General features: G+C 45.6%; 1 protein-coding gene and 1 pseudogene across 1 annotated transcript in view; both read right to left on the bottom strand.

Annotated features, from left to right (window-relative positions):
* Positions 1 to 27,319, bottom strand: part of kcnh3 (potassium voltage-gated channel, subfamily H (eag-related), member 3) — a 617,557-nt gene that overhangs the window by 144,533 nt on the left and 445,705 nt on the right. The window contains exons 8-9 of the mRNA XM_067987818.1: positions 18,566 to 18,850; positions 9,721 to 9,920 (exon numbers count right to left, since the gene is read on the bottom strand). Of these exons, the coding sequence (XP_067843919.1) occupies positions 9,721 to 9,920; positions 18,566 to 18,850 (485 nt within the window). The remainder of the gene's footprint in view (positions 1 to 9,720; positions 9,921 to 18,565; positions 18,851 to 27,319) is intronic.
* LOC137323430 (WW domain binding protein VOPP1-like) lies at positions 14,376 to 15,520 on the bottom strand (annotated as a pseudogene).

Raw genomic sequence — 27,319 nt, 5'->3', positions numbered from 1 at the left:
TTGACTGCAGCTTCCTGGCACTTCATCAAATGGTTTGTTGTGCAGTCAGATTTCCTCATCTCTGTTTCTCTGTTGAGCCATCTTACTGACAGCTGACTGCAATTCCTGAAGCTCAAATGGCATCACATTACACTTGTTAAATCTCATTTCATCCTCTGGAAGAGGTCACGCCCAGGTCACGTCCAAATTGACGGTTTTCATAAGAATTGCTATGGTTTTGTTTTTCCTTGATACGTTTTGGCATTGGAAATACAAGCCAGAAATGCAGGTATTAGATAAGGCAATGAGATGTCAAAACCTTTCTATATCAACGTACGTTTATGTGGTAGAAGACGGCATGAATTTGGCTAAACAAACTGAAGCATTATATTCTTTCACTGTGATAGAACAGGTATTATATAATGTCAAAGTCTAAATAAAAGGACCCTTCTCACAACAATGTATTCAGAAACTAGGCAGATAGAATGTATTAGAAGGAAGCACTTGAAAAACGTCTCCATTCACAATGTTTGAAATTACAACATCTCCAATTGATGTTGTTCACGCCTCTATGTTCAAATTTCAAATACAGTTAACAGAACTATAAATGGAGAAAGGAGTTAGTACAGGGCCAGGTCAGAGAGAGGGGAATGGAGAATGGGGTTAGTATAGGGCCAGGTCAGAGAGAGGGGAATGGAGAATGGGGTTAGTATAGGGCCAGGTCAGAGAGAGGGGAATGGAGAATGGGGTTAGTACAGGGCCAGGTCAGAGAGAAGGGAATGGAGAATGGGGTTAGTACAGGGCCAGGTCAGAGAGAGGGGAATGGAGAATGGGGTTAGTACAGGGCCAGGTCAGAGAGAAGGGAATGGAGAATGGGGTTAGTACAGGGCCAGGTCAGGGAGAGGGGAATGGAGAAAGGGGTTAGTACAGGGCCAGGTCAGAGAGAGGGGAATGGAGAATGGGGTTAGTACAGGACCAGGTCAGAGAGAGGGGAATGGAGAATGGGGTTAGTATAGGGCCAGGTCGGAGAGAGGGGAATGGAGAATGGGGTTAGTATAGGGCCAGGTCAGAGAGAAGGGAATGGAGAATGGGGTTAGTACAGGGCCAGGTCAGGGAGAGGGGAATGGAGAATGGGGTTAGTATAGGGCCAGGTCAGAGAGAAGGGAATGGAGAATGGGGTTAGTACAGGGCCAGGTCAGGGAGAGAGGAATGGAGAAAGGGGTTAGTACAGGGCCAGGTCAGAGAGAGGGGAATGGAGAATGGGGTTAGTACAGGGCCAGGTCGGAGAGAGGGGAATGGAGAATGGGGTTAGTATAGGGCCAGGTCAGAGAGAAGGGAATGGAGAATGGGGTTAGTACAGCGCCAGGTCAGAGAGAGGGGAATGGAGAATGGGGTTAGTACAGGGCCAGGTCAGAGAGAGGGGAATGGAGAATGGGGTTAGTATAGGGCCAGGTCAGAGAGAAGGGAATGGAGAATGGGGTTAGTACAGGGCCAGGTCAGGGAGAGGGGAATGGAGAATGGGGTTAGTATAGGGCCAGGTCAGAGAGAAGGGAATGGTGAATGGGGTTAGTACAGGGCCAGGTCAGGGAGAGAGGAATGGAGAAAGGGGTTAGTACAGGGCCAGGTCAGAGAGAGGGGAATGGAGAATGGGGTTAGTATAGGGCCAGGTCAGAGAGAAGGGAATGGAGAATGGGGTTAGTATAGGGCCAGGTCAGAGAGAAGGGAATGGAGAATGTGGTTCGTACAGGGCCAGGTCAGAGAGAGGGGAATGGAGAATGGGGTTAGTATAGGGCCAGGTCAGAGAGAAGGGAATGGAGAATGGGGTTAGTACAGGGCCAGGTCAGAGAGAGGGGAATGGAGAATGGGGTTAGTACAGGGCCAGGTCAGAGAGAAGGGAATGGAGAATGGGGTTAGTACAGGGCCAGGTCAGAGAGAAGGGAATGGAGAATGGGGTTAGTACAGAGCCAGGTCAGGGAGAGAGGAATGGAGAAAGGGGTTAGTACAGGGCCAGGTCAGAGAGAGGGGAATGGAGAATGGGGTTAGTACAGGGCCAGGTCAGAGAGAGGGGAATGGAGAATGGGGTTAGTACAGGGCCAGGTCAGGGAGAGGGGAATGGAGAATGGGGTTAGTATAGGGCCAGGTCAGAGAGAGGGAAATGGAGAATGGGGTTAGTACAGGGCCAGGTCAGGGAGAGGGGAATGGAGAATGGGATTAGTACAGGGCCAGGTCAGAGGGGAATGGAGAATGGGGTTAGTACAGGGCCAGGTCAGAGAGAGGGAAATGGAGAATGGGGTTAGTACAGGGCCAGGTCAGGGAGAGGGGAATGGAGAATGGGGTTAGTACAGGGCCAGGTCAGAGGGGAATGGAGAATGGGGTTAGTACAGGGCCAGGTCAGAGAGAGGGAAATGGAGAATGGGGTTAGTACAGGGCCAGGTCAGGGAGAGGGGAATGGAGAATGGGGTTAGTACAGGGCCAGGTCAGAGGGGAATGGAGAATGGGGTTAGTATAGGGCCAGGTCAGGGAGAGGGGAATGGAGAATGGGGTTAGTACAGGGCCAGGTCAGAGGGGAATGGAGAATGGGGTTAGTATAGGGCCAGGTCAGGGAGAGGGGAATGGAAAAAGGGATTAGTACAGGGCCAGGTCAGAGAGAGGGGAATGGAGAATGTGGTTCGTACAGGGCCAGGTCAGGGAGAGGGGAATGGAGAATGGGGTTAGTACAGGGCCAGGTCAGGGAGAGAGGAATGGAGAATGGGGTTAGTACAGGGCCAGGTCAGAGAGAGGGGAATGGAGAATGGGGTTAGTACAAGGCCAGGTCAGGGAGAAGGGAATGGAGAATGGGGTTAGTACAGGGCCAGGTCAGAGAGAAGGGAATGGAGAAAGGGGTTAGTATAGGGCCAGGTCAGAGAGAGGGGAATGGAGAATGGGGTTAGTACAGGGCCAGGTCAGAGGGGAATGGAAAAATGGGTTAGTACAGGGCCAGGTCAGAGAGAGGGGAATGGAGAATGGGGTTAGTATAGGGCCAGGTCAGAGAGAGGGGAATGGAGAATGGGGTTAGTATAGGGCCACGTCAGAGAGAGGGGAATGGAGAATGGGATTAGTACAGGGCCAGGTCAGAGAGAGGGGAATGGAGAATGGGGTTAGTACAGGGCCAGGTCAGAGAGAGGGGAATGGAGAATGGGGTTAGTACAGGGCCAGGTCAGAGAGAGGGGAATGGAGAATGGGGTTAGTACAGGGCCAGGTCAGAGAGAAGGGAATGGAGAAAGGGGTTAGTACAGGGCCAGGTCAGAGAGAGGGGAATGGAGAATGGGATTAGTACAGGGCCAGGTCAGGGAGAGGGGAATGGAGAATGAGGTTAGTACAGGGCCAGGTCAGAGAGAGGGGAATGGAGAATGAGGTTAGTACAGGGCCAGGTCAGAGAGAGGGGAATGGAGAATGAGGTTCGTACAGGGCCAGGTCAGAGAGAGGGGAATGGAGAATGGGATTAGTACAGGGCCAGGTCAGAGAGAGGGGAATGGAGAATGAGGTTAGTACAGGGCCAGGTCAGAGAGAAGGGAATGGAGAAAGGGGTTAGTACAGGGCCAGGTCAGAGAGAAGGGAATGGAGAATGGGGTTAGTATAGGGCCAGGTCAGAGAGAGGGGAATGGAGAATGGGATTAGTACAGGGCCAGGTCAGGGAGAAGGGAATGGAGAATGGGGTTAGTACAGGGCCAGGTCAGAGAGAGGGGAATGGAGAATGGGGTTAGTATAGGGCCAGGTCAGAGAGAGGGGAATGGAGAATGGGATTAGTACAGGGCCAGGTCAGAGAGAGGGGAATGGAGAATGGGATTAGTACAGGGCCAGGTCAGGGAGAGGGGAATGGAGAATGGGGTTAGTATAGGGCCAGGTCAGAGAGAGGGGAATGGAGAATGGGGTTAGTACAGGGCCAGGTCAGAGAGAGGGGAATGGAGAATGGGGTTAGTATAGGGCCAGGTCAGAGAGAGGGGAATGGAGAATGGGATTAGTACAGGGCCAGGTCAGAGAGAAGGGAATGGAGAATGGGATTAGTACAGGGCCAGGTCAGAGAGAGGGGAATGGAGAATGAGGTTAGTACAGGGCCAGGTCAGAGAGAGGGGAATGGAGAATGGGATTAGTACAGGGCCAGGTCAGAGAGAGGGGAATGGAGAATGAGGTTAGTACAGGGCCAGGTCAGAGAGAGGGGAATGGAGAATGAGGTTAGTATAGGGCCAGGTCAGAGAGAAGGGAATGGAGAATGGGGTTAGTATAGGGCCAGGTCAGAGAGAGGGGAATGGAGAAAGGGGTTAGTACAGGGCCAGGTCAGAGAGAGGGGAATGGAGAAAGGGGTTAGCATAGGGCCAGGTCAGAGAGAAGGGAATGGAGAATGGGGTTAGTATAGGGCCAGGTCAGAGAGAGGGGAATGGAGAATGGGGTTAGTACAGGGCCAGGTCAGGGAGAGGGGAATGGAGAATGAGGTTAGTACAGGGCCAGGTCAGAGAGAGTGGAATGGAGAATGAGGTTAGTATAGGGCCAGGTCAGAGAGAGGGGAATGGAGAATGGGGTTAGTACAGGGCCAGGTCAGGGAGAGGGGAATGGAGAATGAGGTTAGTACAGGGCCAGGTCAGGGAGAGGGGAATGGAGAATGAGGTTAGTACAGGGCCAGGTCAGAGAGAGGGGAATGGAGAATGAGGTTAGTATAGGGCCAGGTCAGAGAGAGGGGAATGGAGAATGGGGTTAGTACAGGGCCAGGTCAGAGAGAGGGGAATGGAGAATGGGATTAGTACAGGGCCAGGTCAGAGAGAGGGGAATGGAGAATGAGGTTAGTACAGGGCCAGGTCAGAGTGAAGGGAATGGAGAAAGGGGTTAGTACAGGGCCAGGTCAGAGAGAAGGGAATGGAGAATGGGGTTAGTATAGGGCCAGGTCAGAGAGAGGGGAATGGAGAATGGGATTAGTACAGGGCCAGGTCAGAGAGAGGGGAATGGAGAATGGGGTTAGTACAGGGCCAGGTCAGAGAGAGGGGAATGGAGAATGGGGTTAGTACAGGGCCAGGTCAGAGAGAGGGGAATGGAGAATGGGGTTAGTACAGGGCCAGGTCAGAGAGAAGGGAATGGAGAAAGGGGTTAGTACAGGGCCAGGTCAGAGAGAGGGGAATGGAGAATGGGATTAGTACAGGGCCAGGTCAGGGAGAGGGGAATGGAGAATGAGGTTAGTACAGGGCCAGGTCAGAGAGAGGGGAATGGAGAATGAGGTTAGTACAGGGCCAGGTCAGAGAGAGGGGAATGGAGAATGAGGTTAGTACAGGGCCAGGTCAGAGAGAGGGGAATGGAGAATGGGATTAGTACAGGGCCAGGTCAGAGAGAGGGGAATGGAGAATGAGGTTAGTACAGGGCCAGGTCAGAGAGAAGGGAATGGAGAAAGGGGTTAGTACAGGGCCAGGTCAGAGAGAAGGGAATGGAGAATGGGGTTAGTATAGGGCCAGGTCAGAGAGAGGGGAATGGAGAATGGGATTAGTACAGGGCCAGGTCAGAGAGAAGGGAATGGAGAATGGGGTTAGTACAGGGCCAGGTCAGAGAGAGGGGAATGGAGAATGGGGTTAGTATAGGGCCAGGTCAGAGAGAGGGGAATGGAGAATGGGATTAGTACAGGGCCAGGTCAGAGAGAGGGGAATGGAGAATGGGATTAGTACAGGGCCAGGTCAGGGAGAGGGGAATGGAGAATGGGGTTAGTATAGGGCCAGGTCAGAGAGAGGGGAATGGAGAATGGGGTTAGTACAGGGCCAGGTCAGAGAGAGGGGAATGGAGAATGGGGTTAGTATAGGGCCAGGTCAGAGAGAGGGGAATGGAGAATGGGATTAGTACAGGGCCAGGTCAGAGAGAAGGGAATGGAGAATGGGATTAGTACAGTGCCAGGTCAGAGAGAGGGGAATGGAGAATGAGGTTAGTACAGGGCCAGGTCAGAGAGAGGGGAATGGAGAATGGGATTAGTATAGGGCCAGGTCAGAGAGAAGGGAATGGAGAATGGGGTTAGTATAGGGCCAGGTCAGAGAGAGGGGAATGGAGAAAGGGGTTAGTACAGGGCCAGGTCAGAGAGAGGGGAATGGAGAAAGGGGTTAGCATAGGGCTAGGTCAGAGAGAAGGGAATGGAGAATGGGGTTAGTATAGGGCCAGGTCAGAGAGAGGGGAATGGAGAATGGGGTTAGTACAGGGCCAGGTCAGGGAGAGGGGAATGGAGAATGAGGTTAGTACAGGGCCAGGTCAGAGAGAGGGGAATGGAGAATGAGGTTAGTATAGGGCCAGGTCAGAGAGAGGGGAATGGAGAATGGGGTTAGTACAGGGCCAGGTCAGGGAGAGGGGAATGGAGAATGAGGTTAGTACAGGGCCAGGTCAGGGAGAGGGGAATGGAGAATGAGGTTAGTACAGGGCCAGGTCAGAGAGAGGGGAATGGAGAATGAGGTTAGTATAGGGCCAGGTCAGAGAGAGGGGAATGGAGAATGGGGTTAGTACAGGGCCAGGTCAGAGAGAGGGGAATGGAGAATGGGGTTAGTACAGGGCCAGGTCAGGGAGAGGGGAATGGAGAATGGGGTTAGTACAGGGCCAGGTCAGAGAGAGGGGAATGGAGAATGGGGTTAGTACAGGGCCAGGTCAGGGAGAGGGGAATGGAGAAAGGGGTTAGTACAGGGCCGGGTCAGAGAGAGGGGAATGGAGAATGAGGTTAGTACAGGGCCAGGTCAGAGAGAGGGGAATGGAGAATGGGGTTAGTACAGGGCCAGGTCAGGGAGAGGGGAATGGAGAATGGGGTTAGTACAGGGCCAGGTCAGAGAGAGGGGAATGGAGAATGAGGTTAGTACAGGGCCAGGTCAGAGAGAGGGGAATGGAGAATGGGGTTAGTACAGGGCCAGGTCAGGGAGAGGGGAATGGAGAATGGGGTTAGTACAGGGCCAGGTCAGGGAGAGGGGAATGGAGAAAGGGGTTAGTACAGGGCCAGGTCAGAGAGAGGGGAATGGAGAATGAGGTTAGTACAGGGCCAGGTCAGAGAGAGGGGAATGGAGAATGGGGTTAGTACAGGGCCAGGTCAGGGAGAGGGGAATGGAGAATGAGGTTAGTATAGGGCCAGGTCAGAGAGAGGGGAATGGAGAATGAGGTTAGTACAGGGCCAGGTCAGAGAGAGGGGAATGGAGAATGGGGTTAGTACAGGGCCAGGTCAGGGAGAGGGGAATGGAGAATGGGGTTAGTACAGGGCCAGGTCAGGGAGAGGGGAATGGAGAATGAGGTTAGTATAGGGCCAGGTCAGAGAGAGGGGAATGGAGAATGAGGTTAGTACAGGGCCAGGTCAGAGAGAGGGGAATGGAGAATGGGGTTAGTACAGGGCCAGGTCAGGGAGAGGGGAATGGAGAATGGGGTTAGTACAGGGCCAGGTCAGGGAGAGGGGAATGGAGAATGAGGTTAGTACAGGGCCAGGTCAGAGAGAGGGGAATGGAGAATGGGGTTAGTACAGGGCCAGGTCAGGGAGAGGGGAATGGAGAATGGGGTTAGTATAGGGCCAGGTCAGAGAGAGGGGAATGGAGAATGGGGTTAGTACAGGGCCAGGTCAGAGAGAGGGGAATGGAGAATGGGGTTAGTATAGGGCCAGGTCAGAGAGAGGGGAATGGAGAATGGGGTTAGTACAGGGCCAGGTCAGAGAGAGGGGAATGGAGAATGGGGTTAGTACAGGGCCAGGTCAGGGAGAGGGGAATGGAGAATGGGGTTAGTATAGGGCCAGGTCAGAGAGAGGGGAATGGAGAATGGGGTTAGTACAGGGCCAGGTCAGAGAGAGTGGAATGGAGAATGGGGTTAGTACAGGGCCAGGTCAGAGAGAGGGGAATGGAGAATGGGGTTAGTATAGGGCCAGGTCAGAGAGAGGGGAATGGAGAAAGGGGTTAGTACAGGGCCAGGTCAGAGAGAGGGGAATGGAGAATGGGGTTAGTACAGGGCCAGGTCAGAGGGGAATGGAGAAACTGTTTAGCACAGGGCTGAGGCAGAAAGAAATGAGTTAGCACAAAGCCAGAATATGGAGCTGTGAGTTCAGAGCCAGGACACAGAGCTGTGAGTGGAGAAGCAATTAGGGCAGAAAACATTTAATTAGTCTGAAACATTAAATCAAGTTCAATGGATATCTATTTTAATGTGTAACAGAGTTGCTAACCAAACTGAGCATTAACACTGAATCGCCTCACATTAATCTGCTCATTTCAACTATAAATACTACATTCAGTCTTATTTCCACCCCAAATAGCACACAAAGTTAGACATCCCTAACATAGTCATTTTGCTTGGGGGTGGGGGGAGTGGGAGGGGGAAATAGTTGTACAAAAATTGAATTTTGTTTTTCCTTTCTGAATTCAAAGGCCTTGCACCATCTGTCAGGTTGTTAACTGCTCTGGCCACTGCTAGCTTCTTGATATCTCCACCAACAGTTTCCTGGCCTCTACTTGCTTGCATGTACAAAAGTAGCTGAGAAAGAAATTTCAATGATTAAAAATGTAGATGAGAACAGTCTATAACCTGTACTAAAGCAGTCACCTTTGGGACTAAAACCACTAACTCAATTAGGGCAGGAGTCAGCTGAATTCAGGCATCTAAAACTGAGAAAGCATGAAGGCCTTAACTCCAGCACGATGTATTTTAAAACTACAATCATGGCTAATGTTTAAGAATGGTGGATATGTCTTCTCCTGATGGCCCAGTGGGTAAATTCAATGTGTGGTGTGGTACTGAGCTGTACAAATCAGTGAAGACCCAATTTCCAACACTGCTCTGTGATAGTAGTAAGAGGTACTAGGAGTGTGCTCAGTGTCCCTGCGTGAGGGAGGGGGAATTACAGTTAGCCAGGGCTCCTACACCTGATTGCTATTCATTGACTCCCAGAAGAAAATCCAGTGGTGCTACAGCGGGTACTTTGCTGAGGAGAGACTTGAGATACTGTAACTATTTCCACTGGCGCAGAGCAGGCTCAGGTTTTACTAGGGGTTTTTAAGATTATGAAGGGTTTTGACGGGGTGAATAAGACTATTTCCTCTGGTTGGAGTTGGTGACGAGGAGTTATCAATTTAAAATTGTCTCCAAGAGCGTGAGAAGAGAGGATGGGTGTAATTGCTTTGCACAGTTATTAGAGCATGAAATGCTTTGCCATAGGGAGTAGTTGAGGCAGACAATATTGCATCTTTTAAGGGAAGAGTAGATAAATATTTGAAGCAGAAGATGATATAAGGCTATGGGGAGAGAGCAGGGTAGTTCTAGGTTGCTCTAGCAAAGAACTGGCACGGACACAAATCTGTGCTGTAAACTTCTACAGCGAGATGGAGTCAGCATTTTCAGGAGAAGAGGAGTAACCAGGATATGGAAAGAGTAATGGATATGCTCACCTGTGGGTTGCGTTACTTGGACTGTATTTCTCGCCCATTGTTTTTACCTGTGGTCATGGGCACATTAGCAGGTGGCGACTGATTAACACAGGTGCACACCTGTGTTAATTAAATTGGCTGGAAGAGATTTAAACTGCTCAGAACAGATTGCTGCTTAATCAGATGGACTGGTTTCACTGTACAGATAAGGAAACAGTCTACCAGCAAAGTGGGGATCAAAAAACAGGTGGCCTGATCTTTCTTGACAGGTTGTTATACCCCACAGACAAATCAGCTCTTCAATGCTTGGACTGTAGGAGCGAGCCCTGTATTTAACAGCGCAGAGGATAGTGCTAGTGCTGTGTACCTCATTTGCATCAATTCCGTTATTCACAGACCACGTGGTCTGGAAACATTCGAGCATTCGCTGTTTCAGCTGCTTGGGGATTCGATGAACACGGATGAAGTCCTTCAAGTCTTTTGTCCTGGTGTGGTACAAGGACCGTCGGGAGTACATTCTCTGGATTATCGCTGTCACGTTTCCAAATACCACAGCGTGCATGAGAGCTGTCGAAGGAAAAGACAAAGCAAAGTTAAGCGTAAAACGTGTTTTTTTTTTGTACAGTGAGCACACAGATACTGTACTGGGATTCACTCAACAAATTCCTATATTTTTATGTTTCTACTTGCTTTACACAGTCTGAAGCATGTGAGTTAGAGATAACTTATTTTTTAATCTTTTCAGTCTTCGGAGCCTACAACATGTGTACTTGTGAAGCCAAGGATCTAATCTCACTATCACAATTGTGGGATTACTGAGTCACACATAAACCTGCAGAGTGGAGGTTAACCGTACCAGGAATTAGAGAATTGCCTCCACTTTGTGACAGATAAGGCAGAAGTGAAGTTCTGAACCTAGGTCATAAGTGCAAAAAAGTTAGTAAGACAAAGTTCTGACATTACCTAATAATGCTGGTTAAAAGGGTGGTCTCCCATTAAAAATAAGTGATCTCATCTCCATCTCAACAGCAAAGTGGAAATAAGTGTACAATAAGCTTAAACCTGAGCCTGGAATTACTTTGTTTTGGCTAATTCCTACCCAATAGCTCATACTTTGGTCCCATCTATCTGTGGTAAACTGAATTATTGAGCAAATGTTCACATTTAACAGGCTCCTTTGTAATGCCTTAATTGTTAACATGTTTTGAGGCATTTGACATTTCCTAAACACCTTGAAGAAATTTTTCACTTCTGATTTTTTTACACAATATAGTACAGCAGCAATGTAATTTGCCAGATGAATAGTTTGTATTGTATAGGAGATTTGAAGCCCTCAGAGGCCTGTCTCCAAATGCTGTTTATCTGTCAATCCGGTACTGCTGAGCACGTGTGCCACGGCAAGCCTCTTCCATTCGACTCTTTTTTTGGCTAGCTGTTGTGCCTCTTCCAAGTGATGGCAGCTTCTAGAAGGGCCTTTCCTACAGTTTTTTGCTGGTTATTTAGAATCACATAAACTACAGAATAGATGGAGGCCATTTGGTCCATTGTGATGGTGGTTGTGCTAGTTCCTGAACTGGAGCTATCTCCTTTAATTCCATTTCCTTACCCTTTCCCCATATTCTTTAAACTCCTCCCTATCCAATATTTATCTAATTCCCTTTTAAACGATGTAACAGTCTATCGTCCCCAGGCAGCTCACCTGCAAAGAGACTCGGAATTTCGGGCCGCTGTGTCGCTGGCTGCGGCCTCAGGTAAGTGCTTTCAGGGGAAGGGAGGGGGGTGATCGGGAACAAAGACGACTGGGAAGGAAAGTGATTGGGAAGGTGGGGGCGGGGCGACCAGGAAGGAAGGCAACCTGAAGGAGATGGGGGGAGGTGATCAGGAGGGGATGACCGGGGGCCAGCAATGGTCTGCGGGACTGCAGTGGAGACAGGAGAAGCACTACTTGAGGTAAGTAGTTTTAAACTTTTACCTTTTTGGTTCTGACCTGTAGCAGTCCCTTTATAGTCTGCTGGTTAGGTCGCATGTAGACCTGATTTTCCTGAACATAGCTGGCCCGGCACTGGCTGTGTTCAGGGCAACCTAATTTTGCACAGGGGGCCTCAAACAGGTGTCGGGCCCCATATGTACAAACGCAAAGGGCCTAACGCCTCTTTCAGGCCTGGGTCCATGACACCTATTTTTTGCCTATACCTGTAAGTGGGCAGCGCACTTGCTGCTCGTAATAAGAGCACGCTTCCTGATCACTACGTTGGAGGCTTAGGTTCCCATTTAGCACCTGAAAAACAGGCAAAGCGCCGTCAAATTTCTAGGCCAGTGAATCCAGCAGATTTGTATTGGATTTGCTGCTGGCTGCACAAGAACCACTCATCAGGAAACAATGACATTAATAGCTCTCTACGGCCAGTGTAAAAGCAGTTTAGCTGGCAGCTTCTCTGTTCTTTCTCTAAATATCGTATTCAGCACTTTATCGGTCCAACTGATCTTATAGAATTATAGAATCTTGCAGAACAGAAGGAGGCCATTCAGCCCATCACGCCAGTGCCAGCTCTTTGATAGAGCTATCCAATGAGTCCCAATCTTTCTCTTATAGACCTACAAATTTTTCCTGTAGTAGCTGTATTCTTCCATCTCTGATATCATCCTGATAAATCTGCACTGTACATTTGCCATGGCACCAAGATTTTTCCTACAATAGGGCATCCAAATCTGCACATACTATCTGTGGACTAACCAATGCCTTATACAGATTTGCAATTACCTCCTTGATTTTGTATTCAATGCCCTTGTGTAGAAAATATGTATATGCTTTTTAATGGCTATTTTCACCTGCAATCCTGATTTTAAAGATCTGGTATTTGTGCCCAAGACATCTCTTTACTCCACTCCTTTTAAGTTTTTACTGCTTACAATATCTTTTCCATTATTCTATTCTTTTTTACAAAATACGTTGCTTCATTACTGTATACAGTATGTGAACACCGGTATAGTTTGTTGGTCTTGTTTTTTAAGTCAAATGATTTTATAGTATGTTTTTAATCAGCATTTTGTTGGCTGTAGGATTGGAGTATTAACAATTCAAAGTGGTGTTTTGTTATTAGTCAGCATCAATTCCTCCATAAATAAAACATGACATTTTAGTATTTTAAAATAGAATATTTTTGTAACTATAATTTTTCTGGAGTTTTCTTCTTAAATTTTAAAAAAGTTGAACCAAAATGGAGTTATGCAGCTATCAGAACAGCACTGTGCTACTGTGTTTTTTTTTATTAGCAAGGCTACTGATTTCACCTCATTGCCAATTGTCTAAGATGACTAGAAACTGACAACACATTGAGCACTGGAAAAGAATTAGTGAAATCGACTTCTTTACTGTACATTACTCACTTATAATTTTCCACTTATCATTTTCCTCCACTTATTTTTCATAAACCTTCTAAATATCTTAAGATTGGCTGATAAATGGAGTATGCTTATTAACAGGGATCCACATTACCAATATCTTTTGGCAATAGTACATTAATGGATCAGCCAAAAATAAACTGAGAAAACACAATTTGTATCGATTTTAATCTGACCTAAACATAGTCACAAATAAAAAAAAAGATTTAAAATGAAGACAGAATTTACTTATGGGACATAAACTTTTACAACATTTCTACAGAATTTTAGATGTATTTTATTTTTACTAAAGATTATATATAACTAGCACAAAGGAAGATGGTAGTGGTTGTTGGAGGCCAATCATCTCAGCCCCAGGACATTGCTGCAGGAGTTCCTCAGGGCAGTGTCCTAGGCCCAACCATCTTCAGCTGCTTCATCAATAACCTTCCCTCTATCATAAGGTCAGAAATGGGAATGTTCGCTGATGATTGCACAGTGTTCAGTTCCATTCTCAACCCCTCTGATAATGAAGCAGTCTGTGCCCACATACAGCAAAACCTGGACAACATCCACGCTTGGGCTCATAAGTGGCAAATAACATTCGCGCCAGACAAGTGCCAGGCAATGACTATCTCCAACAAGAGAGAGTCTAACCACTTCCCCTTGACATTCAACAAGTCAGGAGTGTGATGGAATACTCTTACCATCGCCGAATCCCCCACCATCAACATCCTGGGGGTCACTATTGACCAGAAACTTAACTGGACCAGCCACATAAATACTGTGGCTACAAGAGTAGGTCAGAGGCTGGGTATTCTGCGGCGAGTGACTCATCTCCTGACTCCCCAAAGCCTTTCCACCATCTACAAGGCACAAGTTAGGAGTGTGATGGAATACTCTCCACTTGCCTGGATGAGTGCAGCTCCAACAACACTCACGAAGCTCGCACCATCCAGATCAAAGCAGCCCGCTTGATTGACACCTCATCCACCAACCTAAACATTCACTCCCTTCACCACCGGCGCACCGTGGCTGTAGTGTGTACTATTTACAGGATGCACTGCAGCAACTCGCCAAGGCTTCTTCAACAGCACCTCCCAAACCCATGACCTCTACCACCTAGAAGGACAAGGGTAGCAGGCACATGGGAACAACACCACTTGCACATTCCCCTCCAAATCACGCAACATCCCAACTTGGAAATATACCGCCGTTCCTTCATCGTCGCTGGGTCAAAATCCTGGAACTCCCTTCCTAACAGCACTGTGGGAGAACCTTCACCACACGGACTGCAGCGGTTCAAGAAGGCGGATCACCACCACCTTCTCAAGGGCAATTAAGGATGGGCAATAAATGCTGGCCTTGCCAGCGACAGCCACATCCCATGAATGATTTTAAAAAAATAATTCCCTACCTTAGATCCTCAATTTTTTAAAATGTTATTTCCTACAAAGCCCTGATCACTTATGCTGGAGAGTCTGCAGTACATTAGCCTAGAAAAAGCATCATAGAGCTAAATGCAACTCCCAGGGCGCTGTGGCCTAGTGTATATCCCCAGGGATTTGCACCTCTCCCATGCTAATCCTGTAGAAGGTACATTGCCAGTCTATGACAGTGACATCCATTGGAATCTGACATTTATTTCTCTGCTTCCTTATTTGAGGTTTTTACGACTTATTTGTAGGGAATGGGTTGCAGTAGGCCAGTGGAGGTGGGTAGGCTGGATTGAGCAGAGGAACACTTGGCTGAATTTGAAAAGTTGAGGCAATGGGATTAACAACGGGTGCTCCAGCTTCTGTGTAATATTGCTTTCCAGTCTGAGTGCTTCCTGCAGTCTGAAACCCAGTAGTGTTAACAGGCCGCCTGGAGAGACCCACTGTAAACAGTGCCTCCATTTACAGTGGGTCTCTCCAGGCGGCCTGTTAACACAACTGGATTTCAGACTGCAGGAAGCACTCAGACTGGAAAGCAATATTACACAGAAGCTGGAGCACCCGTTGTTAATCCCATTGCCTCAACTTTTCAAATTCAGCCAAGTGTTCCTCTGCTCAACCCAGCCTACCCACCTTCACCGGCCGACTGCAACCCATTCCCTACAAACAAGTCGTAAAAACAGGACCCCCATCTTCAAGAGAAACCAAAAATAACATAACCGTTGAATAGAAAATTCTTGCATACAGCATCTTATACCACAACAATCCTCATATGCGTGGTATATAAAATAGGTAGGATGTCCTGCATCCACATACCAACAGTACTTTTTGGCTGCTGTACTCTCAAACAGCAGCAGAGTCAGACAGATGACCACCGAGCTGGGGCTCGGACTGCCGACCCTTGTGGCTGCGGAACCTGCTCACTCAGGTCTCCAATTCGAGTTAGTGTGTATGGCAACTTAGAAGATATAAGTGTCAACCATTTGCTTTAAATGGGCGAACAGCCTGCTGGCTGAAACAGGAGTAAGCCTGCGTTACTATGCAAACTAGCTCTATTATTTTGCTTTCATTGACTTTAACATGACGAGGCAGTAGTCACTTCCTCACATCATCCAAACAATCTCTTTATTCATTGTTCTGACTTATCTCCTGTTTACTGTAATGTGATCAAGCTGATTCTTGGCGCTGTCATCTTGGGATATCCATTTCTCTCTATGGATACCTTACCTCCAGATGATTCATGGTGCATAACTGTGCACAACTTTCATTCATCATGCCCAGACCATCTCTTCCAAGTATGTTGCTAAAGTTGTCATTTTCATCTTCTACCTCTAGATTCATATCACTCATCATATTTTTGATGATTATTCATAATGCCTTGTAACTTCCCTTAAACATGCTCTTTTCCTCTTTCTTGTCTTATGTAGGTGCATTTCATCTTTGCATGGTAAGCCTCAAATTTCACAATGAGAAGTTTTACACTATTATCCCTCATTATATTGCAACAATTAGTCTACATACAGGAACCCATACCATGTGTAATTTATTTAAAGCTCTTCTACTTGCTATATATTGAAGTGGCAGGAATGTAAGACTTTCCAAAAGTTAATGACTACCTTGAACTGGATGAAAACATGAACAAATTAAGCTTTGCAGCGCCAACCTTCGGAGGGCTGAAGGGTTACATGAACACAGTTATCAAACATCAAGGAACAGAGTAGGAGATGGGCAATGGAGCAATTACATTGAAAACAAATGACATACAACTTCAATGGGGAATGCTCTGCAGATCTTCATGTCTTCTGAAATAAACTTTTACATTATTCATGGCAATTTGGATTTCTTATTTTGAAAATAGTCTGTGTTATTTTATGAATTGGAACTTAAATCACAAATGCCATGGCAATCTTGACTAAAGTTAAAAAAAATTTGCTTTGGAATATTTTAGATTAAGGACGTTTAAAGGAAAAGGAAACAGGGAGATGAGTACTTTCCTACATAAATATCATCTTAATGTTAGTCCTACAGCCTTCAATGGGGAAAAATACAAATATTTACCATACATTTTTTTAAATATCAGGAGAGTGTCCCTGGAGCTGGAATTTAATTGGTGATATCATATTGACTATTATGGGAAAATGGGGTGAAGCTTTCCATTAACACACTAAAATCAGGCTGATATTCTGCTGTCTCTGATGCTTTCTTTTGGTGTTTTATTCCAATGTTATTTTAGCATGTTACACAGGAAAGTTTCGCACTCACATCCCTGTAATGGACATTGTTATTATCTTGTCACCTAATTAAATGCAGCACCAGGGATCTGAAACAAGAGAGAAAATATATACTCCAAGAGCAAATGCATATCTGTAAGGTGTCAAGAAGAAATACAGACTAAATTACTGCCGGAAATAACTGTAAAAATGTAAAAACACAAGTACTACATTTGATTGATTCACTGCACACACTGTGAGCCCAATGTATACAAGATACATGGAGCTGGTACACACAGCTGACTTTTTCCATTGGGTTTTTACAAAACACTTCGACCAGCGTGTAGAAAGATCATAAAAGTTTTAGTATTCTATGGTATAATGATTGCAGACCAGCACTTCTTTTGTAATAAACCAATGACCTCCTGCTAGCTAGGCGTCCTTCTGTTAAATGGTCCTGAGATTCACCTTCGGCTCTGGTAAATAGTCCCCTTTAATCTATCTGCTAGTGAGCATGGTGTATGATGGAGCAGGTGCTGTGGTAGAAGACCAGACATTCAGCTGATTAAAGCGTTCATTGGGCTACTACTTTCTGGTTTCCTCATCACAGAATATCATTCAAGGTACTGGGGGGTTGCTGGAACCTTTTGAATTTTATTCCAGCATGAATCAGCACCTTCAGGAGAGGAGGGAAGAACATTGTGGGGGGGGGGGGGAAATTGGCATAAACCCCTTTGTAGTTACTTTAATTGTAAAACTTTTCTCTGGAGCACTCTGTGTATTGACATTCTGCAAAAATCTGTTCAGCACTTTGCTAATACTCCCATAGAACACTGAGTCATTTTAATTTTTGCCATTAAAAGCTAATGAACTATGACTAGAGCACCTACAGTATCACTGAAAGTGAGGGTTGATATGTTTCTAAGTCACAAAGGAGCAGTATTTTTGCATTGAATAAAAGAAACTGAATAAAAAAACATGTTTATATAAAAAAGTATTTAGACACCATTATGAAATGCAAAAATCCTACTGTCCTGGGGATTACTGTAATTTTACTTTGTAATGCTTCTCATTTAGTACATATAGAAAATCAATTTGAAGACTGCAAATAAAACAAATTGTGCATGATTCTGAAATATATAAAGTATTCAATAGGTCAAGTACAAAGAATGCTCTAAAATACCTGAAAAGAGGGTTTCTGAAAAGAGGGATTCCATGGAGTGTTTAATAACCTTAGCAACCAACATGTTTTATTAAGGATATTACAGCAGGGCTGCAGCAACACTAAAACACAAATCATACAGCAACGAAATACTCCAGCAGTTCACTGCAGAGAATATAAACCCAACCAATACTATTTCATCGCTGACATTTTTACAAAGGCTGTAAAAATAATATATTTTTACACATAGTACTCTAGTTCTGGTACTTTAGTTCTGATAAGTGAAGGTGCTCCTGTAGTCCTCAACAAAACAGCCATTTCCTGCCCAGGAAGGCCAAGAGCCTTAGGCCATAATGCATCTGAGGTCAAACCATTCATGACTATAAGTGCTGCAGGTAAAGGCCACAGTGGGGTAAACAAGAAATTGAACAATTTATATAGGTTTCCATAGATAATTTCTGTGTTGGGTGAAAACCACTATTGTCAATAGATTACAGACATAGATCACGGGTGAAAAGTAATCAATACCATCCAAGCTTAACCAGGGGGAAATAGTAAAAAAAAATGTTTGAGCAACAGCACTGTATCTTTCTACTAGACACTTTACAGCCTTCTGGCCTTAACTATGAGTTTAACAACTTTAGACCTGAACCACCGCCCTGGCTTAAAAGCTGTTCATCTCAAATATCTTCTAGTTCTGATGGTTATGAAACCTGAAATTTTAACTGTTTCTCTCTCCACAGATACGCCTGACCTGCTGAGTGTTTCCAGAATTTTCTGTTTTTATTTTAAAATGTGTTAAGACATTTAGCATAAAGATGAATCTGAAGCGTCTGAATTGGGGCAAATTTTGATATTTGCTAAAATTATGATAACAGGCCCAACTCAAGTCCCAATGGGTTTGGAAATGACTTTGGTGATCATTCTATCCTAAATGACTGCAGGCATTTCCACTTGGACTGCTAAACTTTTAATTGGAAGAAAAGGATTTAGTGCTTACGTTAGAACACTGTACAAACCTACCTCCTATTAACATTGTGCAAATGGAAAAGATTTTTTCAGCATCGGTGTTAGCTGACACGTTCCCAAAGCCCACACTGGTTAGGCTGCTGAGTGCAAAGTAGAGTGAAGTGATGTAGGAGCTTCGGATTGAGGGACCTCCGAGCAGTTCAAAACTGGAACTGTTGCCTCCAGAGCTGGTGTTAACAGAGGTCGTCTGGATTGTGGAGTTCACAGAGGTGGAGACACTCAGTGCAGAAATGGATACATACGGTGTCCCCAACCGCTTTGCCAACTCATGAAGCCAACCTGAAAGAAATAATGGGAATATGTATTTGTTAAAGTTACTTCATCCTTGGCCCTAGATGAATCTCTTCAGAAACTTATGAAGGAAATGAAAATAATTTGTCCTGGACAGTTTTTTTTTGCAAGGCACATTTTAAAGTTCTGCTGAGGAGGCTTATTTCGGGTTCTTCCAACTATAAAGTTGTAGTTACTTAAGAATACTATGATACCCCATGCTTTGCCACATGTCTGTATCATTGCTGGTCTTTGTTTCCTTTTCTTGCAATTCAGAGTAGCTACACCTTGGCGGCTTCAGCACAAGGCTGTGGGGAGGGAATTGGACATTCAACTTTATCATCATCCATTACACAAAATCTACAAAGTCACCACCTGTAGTACTTGGAATATCCATCTAAAACATATACATTATAAAATAGTACATAGAGCACTTTATACCGACAACAAATGGTCTACATTGGAAAACCACAAGAGGTGAGGGTCCTCTGGCCCAAGTGGATGAAAACAATGACTACATGCAGAAATATTGGGAAAACATTTTTTTTCTCCTCTCCTAAAGATTGTGGAGCTGAAAATCTACAGGCTCAACGTAAGTGCTGGGATGCGTCCACCTGCGACTTCCAGTGAGGACCCCGTCAAAATAAACGGGGTAACCTCTTTCAAATGTGACTGGCAGGCACCTGTGCCACTATGCACCTCTTATACCTGCCTGGCTCAGACATTCAGGCGGTGCTCGACTGGGAGAGGTAATTGCTACCCCCTGTCCCTGCCCCTGGCCAGAAACATCCTTTAAGTGGCCCATCGGTCGCCCATTACAAGGGAGCCAAAAAATGCTGCAAGTTTTTTGTTTAGCATCTTTAGTGGTCCAGGCCCCAACCCAGACCTGGATGTCAAGGTAGACCCCACTTGTGCTGACCGATGGGCTAGTATGCTGTTTTCAATGGCCATGCCTTTTCTGACATAGAGGACCATGTTTGCTGTAGGCAGAAGCTCTGATCCAAACAAAGTCCCATGGAAATTAGTGGGGAAGGGCAGGACCTGACAAATCAGGTCCTGACCTAATCCTTAGCCCTTTGGTCATACTCTCACCGGACTTACAGCAGTAATGTGCTGGAAGGGCCAAGGATTTTCAGCCCCTGTGACTCTGAGGTGGGAAGCACTACCTGGCCAGCAGGTGGGAGCAGGATGTCAGACGGCAAGAGGCCACTGCCAGGGATCTGAAGAAACGGTCCCCAGCACTAAGGTAAGGGTTGGGAGGGGGAGGTCGGATGGTCATGGGGGAGGGAAGCCCAAGGGGAGGTCCAAGGTTTCTTTGTGGGGCATGCAGGAGCACTCCTGCTCCTACTTGAAAAAGTAAAGAAAATAATCTTTCTTGCCCTCTCCTGGCCCTGGCTCCTCTTCCCAACAGGTTTGGCCTACTGGTAAATCCATGAGGGCTTTCCCACTCAGGCCTGGGGTTAAGATTGCAGTTGGGCCCCAATTACATCATCAGCATATTTAAAGCAGCACCCCACTGCTTTCCGGCAGGTGTCCTGCTTGCCTGATAAAAAGAGCCAGTTAATATCGGGACACGCGGGTATTCAGCAGGATCGTTGAATCAGAGAATCATAGAATGATATAGCACAGAAGGAGGCCATTCGGCCCATTCTCCTGCTCTTTCCCCATAGCCCTGTAATTTTATCCCTTCAAGTATTTATCCAATTCCCTTTTGAAAGTTACTACTGAATCTGCTTTCACCACCCTTTCAAGCAGTGCATCCCAGATCATAATAACTTGCTTCATAAAACATTTTTTCTTCATGTCGCCTCTGGCTCTTTTGCCAATTACCTTAAATCTGTGTCCTCTGGTTACCAACCCTTCTGCCACTGGAAACAGTTTCTCCTTATTTACTCTGTCAAAAACCGTCATGATTTTGAACACCTCTATCAAACCTCCCCTTAACCTTCTCTGATGTAAGGAGAACAAACCCGGATTCTCTAGTCCTTCCTAAAATGTGATGTCCAGAATTGAACACAATCCTGCAGATGGGGCCTAACCAGTGTTTTATAAAGGTTTAGCATAACTTCCTTGCTTTTGTACTCTAGTGGGGTAATTTTAACTCCCAAGAACGAGCGGGTTGGGTTGAAATACTTGAGGTACTTAATTCTTTGTGTATTGGAAAACTTAAATGAACTTAACCTTACCTGTTCAGGTTTCCCATTGTTTCCGATTCATGTCAGGTAAAAGCAGGCGGGAAGGATTGGATCCATGTGGTGAGTGCCTTTATTGCAATGCTTGTGGGCCTGGAGGAGCAGGAATGCTACATGCAGGCCCATCAAGCACCCTTGGCCGACAGGACCCCGCAATCGGCCGACCAGCACCCCCACCACCCGGTGGACTCCCGCCTAGATGGTGGACCCCCACATATCTCCAACTCTTCACCTGACCTCCGATCTTGTCTTCTGATCTCTAACCTCTTTGAATGACCTCCGATCTCTGCCCAACATCAGCCCCCTCCCCCCACCCCCCCCAATCTCCTCCCGACATCAGATCCCCACCCCATCACTCCGATCTCCAAGTCTTGGCATCACTCCCCCTGATCTCCACCTTACAGCCCGCAATCTTCTCCCCGCACCACCCCCCCACCCCCGAAGTCCTCCCTGGCTCATGATCCCTCCCTCCGATCCCGCAGGTCTTCCTGCCCGACAACCAGCCAGCCTGTCATCAGGCTGGCTGCCGGGCGCAAAGCCCGGACGTAAAATTTGTTGACTTCATTAAGATCGCGATCACAGATTGTGACCCGCCTACTTATCCAATAATCTTGCCCCCCGCCCCCGCTCTATACCCGGCTCGAGGTCAAAATCACGCCCAATGCCTCTGTTAATAAAGCCAAGGATCTCATATGCCTTTTTAACAGCCTTCTCAACTTGTCCTGCCACCTTCAAAGACTTGTGTACGTACACCCCCAGGTCCCTCTGTTCCTGCACCCATTTTAAAATAGTATCATTTAGTTTATATTACCTCTCCTCATTCTTCCTACCAAAATGAATCACTTCACACTTCTCTGTGTAGAACTTCATCTGCCATGTGTCTGCCCATTCCACCAGTCTGTCTATGTCCTCCGGAAGTCTGTTACAGTCCTCCTCACTGTTTACTACATTTCCAAGTTCCGTGTTATTTGCAAACTTTGAAATTATGCCCTGCATACCCAAGTCCAGGTCATTAATATATATCAAAAAGAGCAGTGGTCCTAATACCGACCCCTGGGGGATACCACTGTATACTTCCCTCCAGTCTGAAAAACAACCGTTCACCACTACTCTATCTATCCCTTAGCCAATTTTGTATCCATGCTGCCACTGTCCCTTTAATCCCATGGGCTTCAATTTTGCTAACAAATCTATTATGTGGTATTTTATCAAATGCCTTTTGAAAGTCCATATACGCAACATCAGCTGCACTACTCTCATCAACCCTCTCCGTTACTTCATCAAATAACTTAATCAAGTTAGTCATGGCAACAGACTTCTGGAAAAGTAGCTATGGGGGAAGAAAACAATATTTGGTGGGGCTGTGCCTAAAAAGTAGGGTTTGCAACTTAAAGAGCAACCTAATTCATGTAATTAGATTAGAGTTTCTCAAAGTGCCCCGATTTTTCCCTGACTCAGATCTGAGATGTTCTCTCTCTCTTACTCACTCCCTCTCTACCTCCCTCCTTCGAGGTAATCAAGATAATGTGATAGGCTGAGGCCTGAGATGCAAGTATCGATTTTGCTAGGCCCCTCTGGTAGCATGATGTCCTGCAGGCAGAAGGAGTGGGTTGGAAAATTGGATGGTCATCAGTGCGCAAATAATTCGAGGGGTGCCTGATTTTCCGAGAAGTTAGTTGGGAGCAAATAATAAGCCTGTGCTACTGTTGTCATCATTTCAATATGTAAATATCTGTTATAAAGGCTCCTAAGGTAAATTTCATGATTTTTGATAACGCGTGAGCCTTGTCCAATAAAACTAAGTGCAGGGGGATCTCAGGACCTGGCCCGCTGAAGCAGGGTCCTTGAGGTAGCTTATTAAATGAAGTTTTTGTTTGCAGTTTTATGCACCCTTTGCTGCATTTGGACAATGTATTAATTGGTTTTGCTGGGTAAAGTCCTCCATTTTTATATTTTTGGGGATTTTCCTTGGCAATACTTTGCTTCATTATTCTTGGTCGCTGCTGACTTTGACTGTGCACCTCGCAAAGATGTGAGGGTGGAGATTCTTTTGAGGGTTTTGAATGCACTGCATCATTGAGATTAGGAAGGGGAGTTTGTGAGGGCCAAAGAGATGCAGGTGCGATGGTCCCTGAGGTGTTTTGGTCACACCTATCACTACCCTGCATTGATAACCTTTCAAGACCCGCATTAATAACCCTTCAAGACCCGCATTAATAACTCTTCAAGACCCACATTAATAACCCTTCAAGACCCGCATTAATAACTCTTCAAGACCCGCATTAATAACCCTTCAAGACCCGCATTAATAACCCTTCAAGACCCGCATTAATAACCCTTCAAGACCCGCATTAATAACCCTTCAAGACCCGCATTAATAACCCTTCAAGACCCACATTAATAACCCTTCAAGACCCGCATTAATAACCCTTCAAGACCCGCATTAATAACTCTTCAAGACCCGCATTAATAACTCTTCAAGACCCGCATTAATAACCCTTCAAGACCCACATTAATAACCCTTCAAGACCCGCATTAATAACCCTTCAAGACCCGCATTAATAACCCTTCAAGACCCACATTAATAACTCTTCAAGACCCGCATTAATAACCCTTCAAGACCCGCATTAATAACCCTTCAAGACCCGCATTAATAACCCTTCAAGACCCACATTAATAACCCTTCAAGACCCGCATTAATAACCCTTCAAGACCCGCATTAATAACCCTTCAAGACCCGCATTAATAACCCTTCAAGACCCACATTAATAACCCTTCAAGACCCACATTAATAACCCTTCAAGACCCACATTAATAACTCTTCAAGACCCACATTAATAACTCTTCAAGACCCGCATTAATAACCCTTCAAGACCCGCATTAATAACTCTTCAAGACCCACATTAATAACTCTTCAAGACCCACATTAATAACTCTTCAAGACCCACATTAATAACTCTTCAAGACCCGCATTAATAACCCTTCAAGACCCGCATTAATAACCCTTCAAGACCCGCATTAATAACCCTTCAAGACCCGCATTAATAACTCTTCAAGACCCACATTAATAACTCTTCAAGACCCACATTAATAACTCTTCAAGACCCACATTAATAACCCTTCAAGACCCGCATTAATAACTCTTCAAGACCCGCATTAATAACCCTTCAAGACCCGCATTAATAACCCTTCAAGACCCGCATTAATAACCCTTCAAGACCCGCATTAATAACCCTTCAAGACCCACATTAATAACCCTTCAAGACCCACATTAATAACTCTTCAAGACCCACATTAATAACTCTTCTACACACATTTCTGCACGTCAGAAGATTCCTGTCTTCGCTACCTCTACTTCACAAGACAGTCTGTCATGAGTGTACCATATGCTACACTGCGAACTGTTGATAATATCTGGATCAGGGATTGTTTTTCCCATAGGAAGGTTACCACAGCATGAAGCTTTCATGCTACTGGATCTTTCCAAGCCACCCCAGGCAGTCTGCAGTACAGACATGTTTCAAGCAAGTGACAAATGCTACATTTGCAAAGAGCATATTCATCACTTTTCCTGTGGAAAGATGGCATTAACAGGACAGGATGCACAGCTTTCACTGAGTGGCAGGTTGCCGCTAGTGCAGATCTTTGCATATGGTACCCATTTGGGCATCAGCGCTTCTGATATCAACCCCATGGCCTTCATAAACAGCTGTTATCTGACCACCTTTATGCACGTCAGTAGCCATTAGCCAGGAGAAACAGCATTGTGTGGTATTCCACGATGCCTGCATTATTTGAGGAATCTTACAACACCAGGTTATAGTCCAACAGTTTTATTTGAAAATCACAAGCTTTCGGAGCTTACCTCCTTCATCAGGTGAGTGACGAAGGAGGTAAGCTCCGAAAGCTTGTGATTTTCAAATAAAACTATTGGACTATAACCTGGTGTTGTAAGATTCCTTACATTTTTCCACCCCAGTCCATCACCGGCATCTCCACATCATGCATTATTTGAAGGAGAAGAAACACTGGGTGGATGGCTCCTACTTCGACCTTCAAGATGGGCATGCTGTGCAGCTTAGGCGGAAAACTACGTGCAAAAGGACAATAGTTTAGTCCAATGTTTCAAATGGTATCTCCCTGAGGTGGTGGCAATCCCTAACTTAGGTTGGTGCCATTGTTGATGGGCCCCATAAGAAATGCATGAAAAAGTGAGGAGCCTGCTCCTCCAGCAAACCTCTTCATTTGTAATGAGGTACGAGGGCCTGGATGATTGCATTGACTTAATTAGCAACCTCCCACATGTAGCTGGCACCCTGTGATTTTACTCAAAAGGTAGCCTTCTGCTCCAAACATTGTCACCCCAGCTTTGGAGCACCCCCTCCAATAACACCTCCAACTCTATTGCATCAAAGAGAGCAGTGTTGCTCTCAAGTCTCCACTGGACCATTGTGAACGACTAGTCCATTTTTCTACCAAAGTATCTTTCCCATTTATAACCTACCGCAGCCCTTTTAAGACCTATTGCCTTGCCAGATTTTGTATTCACCAGCCAATTGCACTACAGGCTAAACTCTCTGAGCAAGCTTTCCCTGTGCCAGTAGCCTATACAAATTAGAAGGAGGGACTCCCATGGCAAAACTTGGCGTGGCCCACCCCCTGAGCTATTAGTTAAGGCTGGAACTATGTATAGATACCAGGCCTGGTAATATGTAGCTTTTGTAATAAGTCGCATGTTTGCCAGCAATTTAAGGCACTCAGCTATTCTTGAGGGTTTGGATGAAATTCAGAAACAGCTCATGCTTCACCATCATGAAAACTGGGTGGCACCTAGGGTTAGAACCGAATCATTTTCACTCCTCATCTGTATTCAAATGCAGCTCAGATGGGCTTGGAGGTCAATCTCCCCTCTCGGTACAGCTGTACTGATGCTAAGTGAAGTGAGATTTAGCAGCCTCGGTCCTGTTCCTAGTGGGTCCTGGCCCAGGGCAGAAAACTGCTCGTAATTCAGCACTAATCGGCGGTCCCAGTGAGAGGCACCATGTGGATAGCTGTCATGGAAGATGTAAATGAAGCACTAGCACAGCAATAGATTCCCCTTCAGAGGTTGCTTTAAAGCATATTGCTGGGACAGTTTAGAGGGAATTTTGCCTTGCATTGAACCTATGTTATATCTAACCTAAGAATGTTAGCGCTGACACTGGCTGCAACAATTAAAAAAAAATATTCAATTATCTAGCAGTCAGATGAGCCCCAAATTCACCAAGAGAATTTCAACAGCTAGTTTTCTACAGGCCTTGGTGACTATTCCTACTCATTGGAAAATAAGAGTCTAAATGGGGTATTTAGAGTATTGTACAGTGTTCTGGTCTCCATATTACAAAAAGGATATGGAAGCACTGGAGAAAGTGCAAAAAAGATTTACCAGGATGATACCAGAACTGAAAAGGTACAACCATCAGGAAAGACTGAACAGGTTGGGGCTCTCTTCTCTAGAAAAGAAAAGACTGAGGGGTGTCCTGATAGAGTCTTTAAAATTATGAAGGAGTTTGATAGGGTAAATGTTTCCACTTGAGGGGGAGTCCAAAACTAGGGGTCATAAATATAAGATAGTCATTAATAAATTAATAAGGAATTAAGGAGAAATTTCTTTACTCAGAGAGTGGTGAGAATGTGGAACTCGCTACCACATGGAGTGGTTGAGGCAGATAGGATAGATGCATTTGAGGGGAAGCTAGATAAGTACACGAGGGAGAAAGGAATAGAAGGATACACTGATAGGGTTAGATGGAGTAGGGTGGGAGGAAACTCATGTGGAGCATAAACACCGACATAGACTTGTTGGGTTGAATGGCCTATTTCTGTGCTGTGAAATTCTATGTAATTCTATGACTCACAAATAGTCTACTTGCAAGTTAAAATGTAAACTTGTACTGTGATCTTCATATTACACATGGAAATCTCTGTACAAAATGGTAACTGAGGTGGTCAGTTTTTTCTAAACCAGATAAATACTGTACTCTGCAGGAGCTAACAAAGTGAAACACTATATACTCTGTAGTCTCCTTAATATGCCTCTAAATGTTAAGAACAAAAAAAAAATCCTTTATTCCTAAGCCCGTGAGCAAGCTGATAAGATATTGTTATTCTATTTAGTATGTCAGGTTCATTCAAGCCACATTCAATAGCTACTGTGGAAATTCCCAGTGTAACGATGTTTTTCTTTTCCACTACTTCAGCGTCACTCCAATCCGACAAGTACTTTTGCTAAACTTTGCAATCCTAA

The sequence above is a fragment of the Heptranchias perlo genome, chromosome 7, assembly GCF_035084215.1.
Source record: "Heptranchias perlo isolate sHepPer1 chromosome 7, sHepPer1.hap1, whole genome shotgun sequence".
In the NCBI taxonomy this organism is placed as follows: Eukaryota; Metazoa; Chordata; class Chondrichthyes; order Hexanchiformes; family Hexanchidae; genus Heptranchias; species Heptranchias perlo.
The sequence above is the reverse complement of the archived record's forward strand: the minus strand, read 5'-3'. Positions and strand labels throughout refer to the sequence as shown.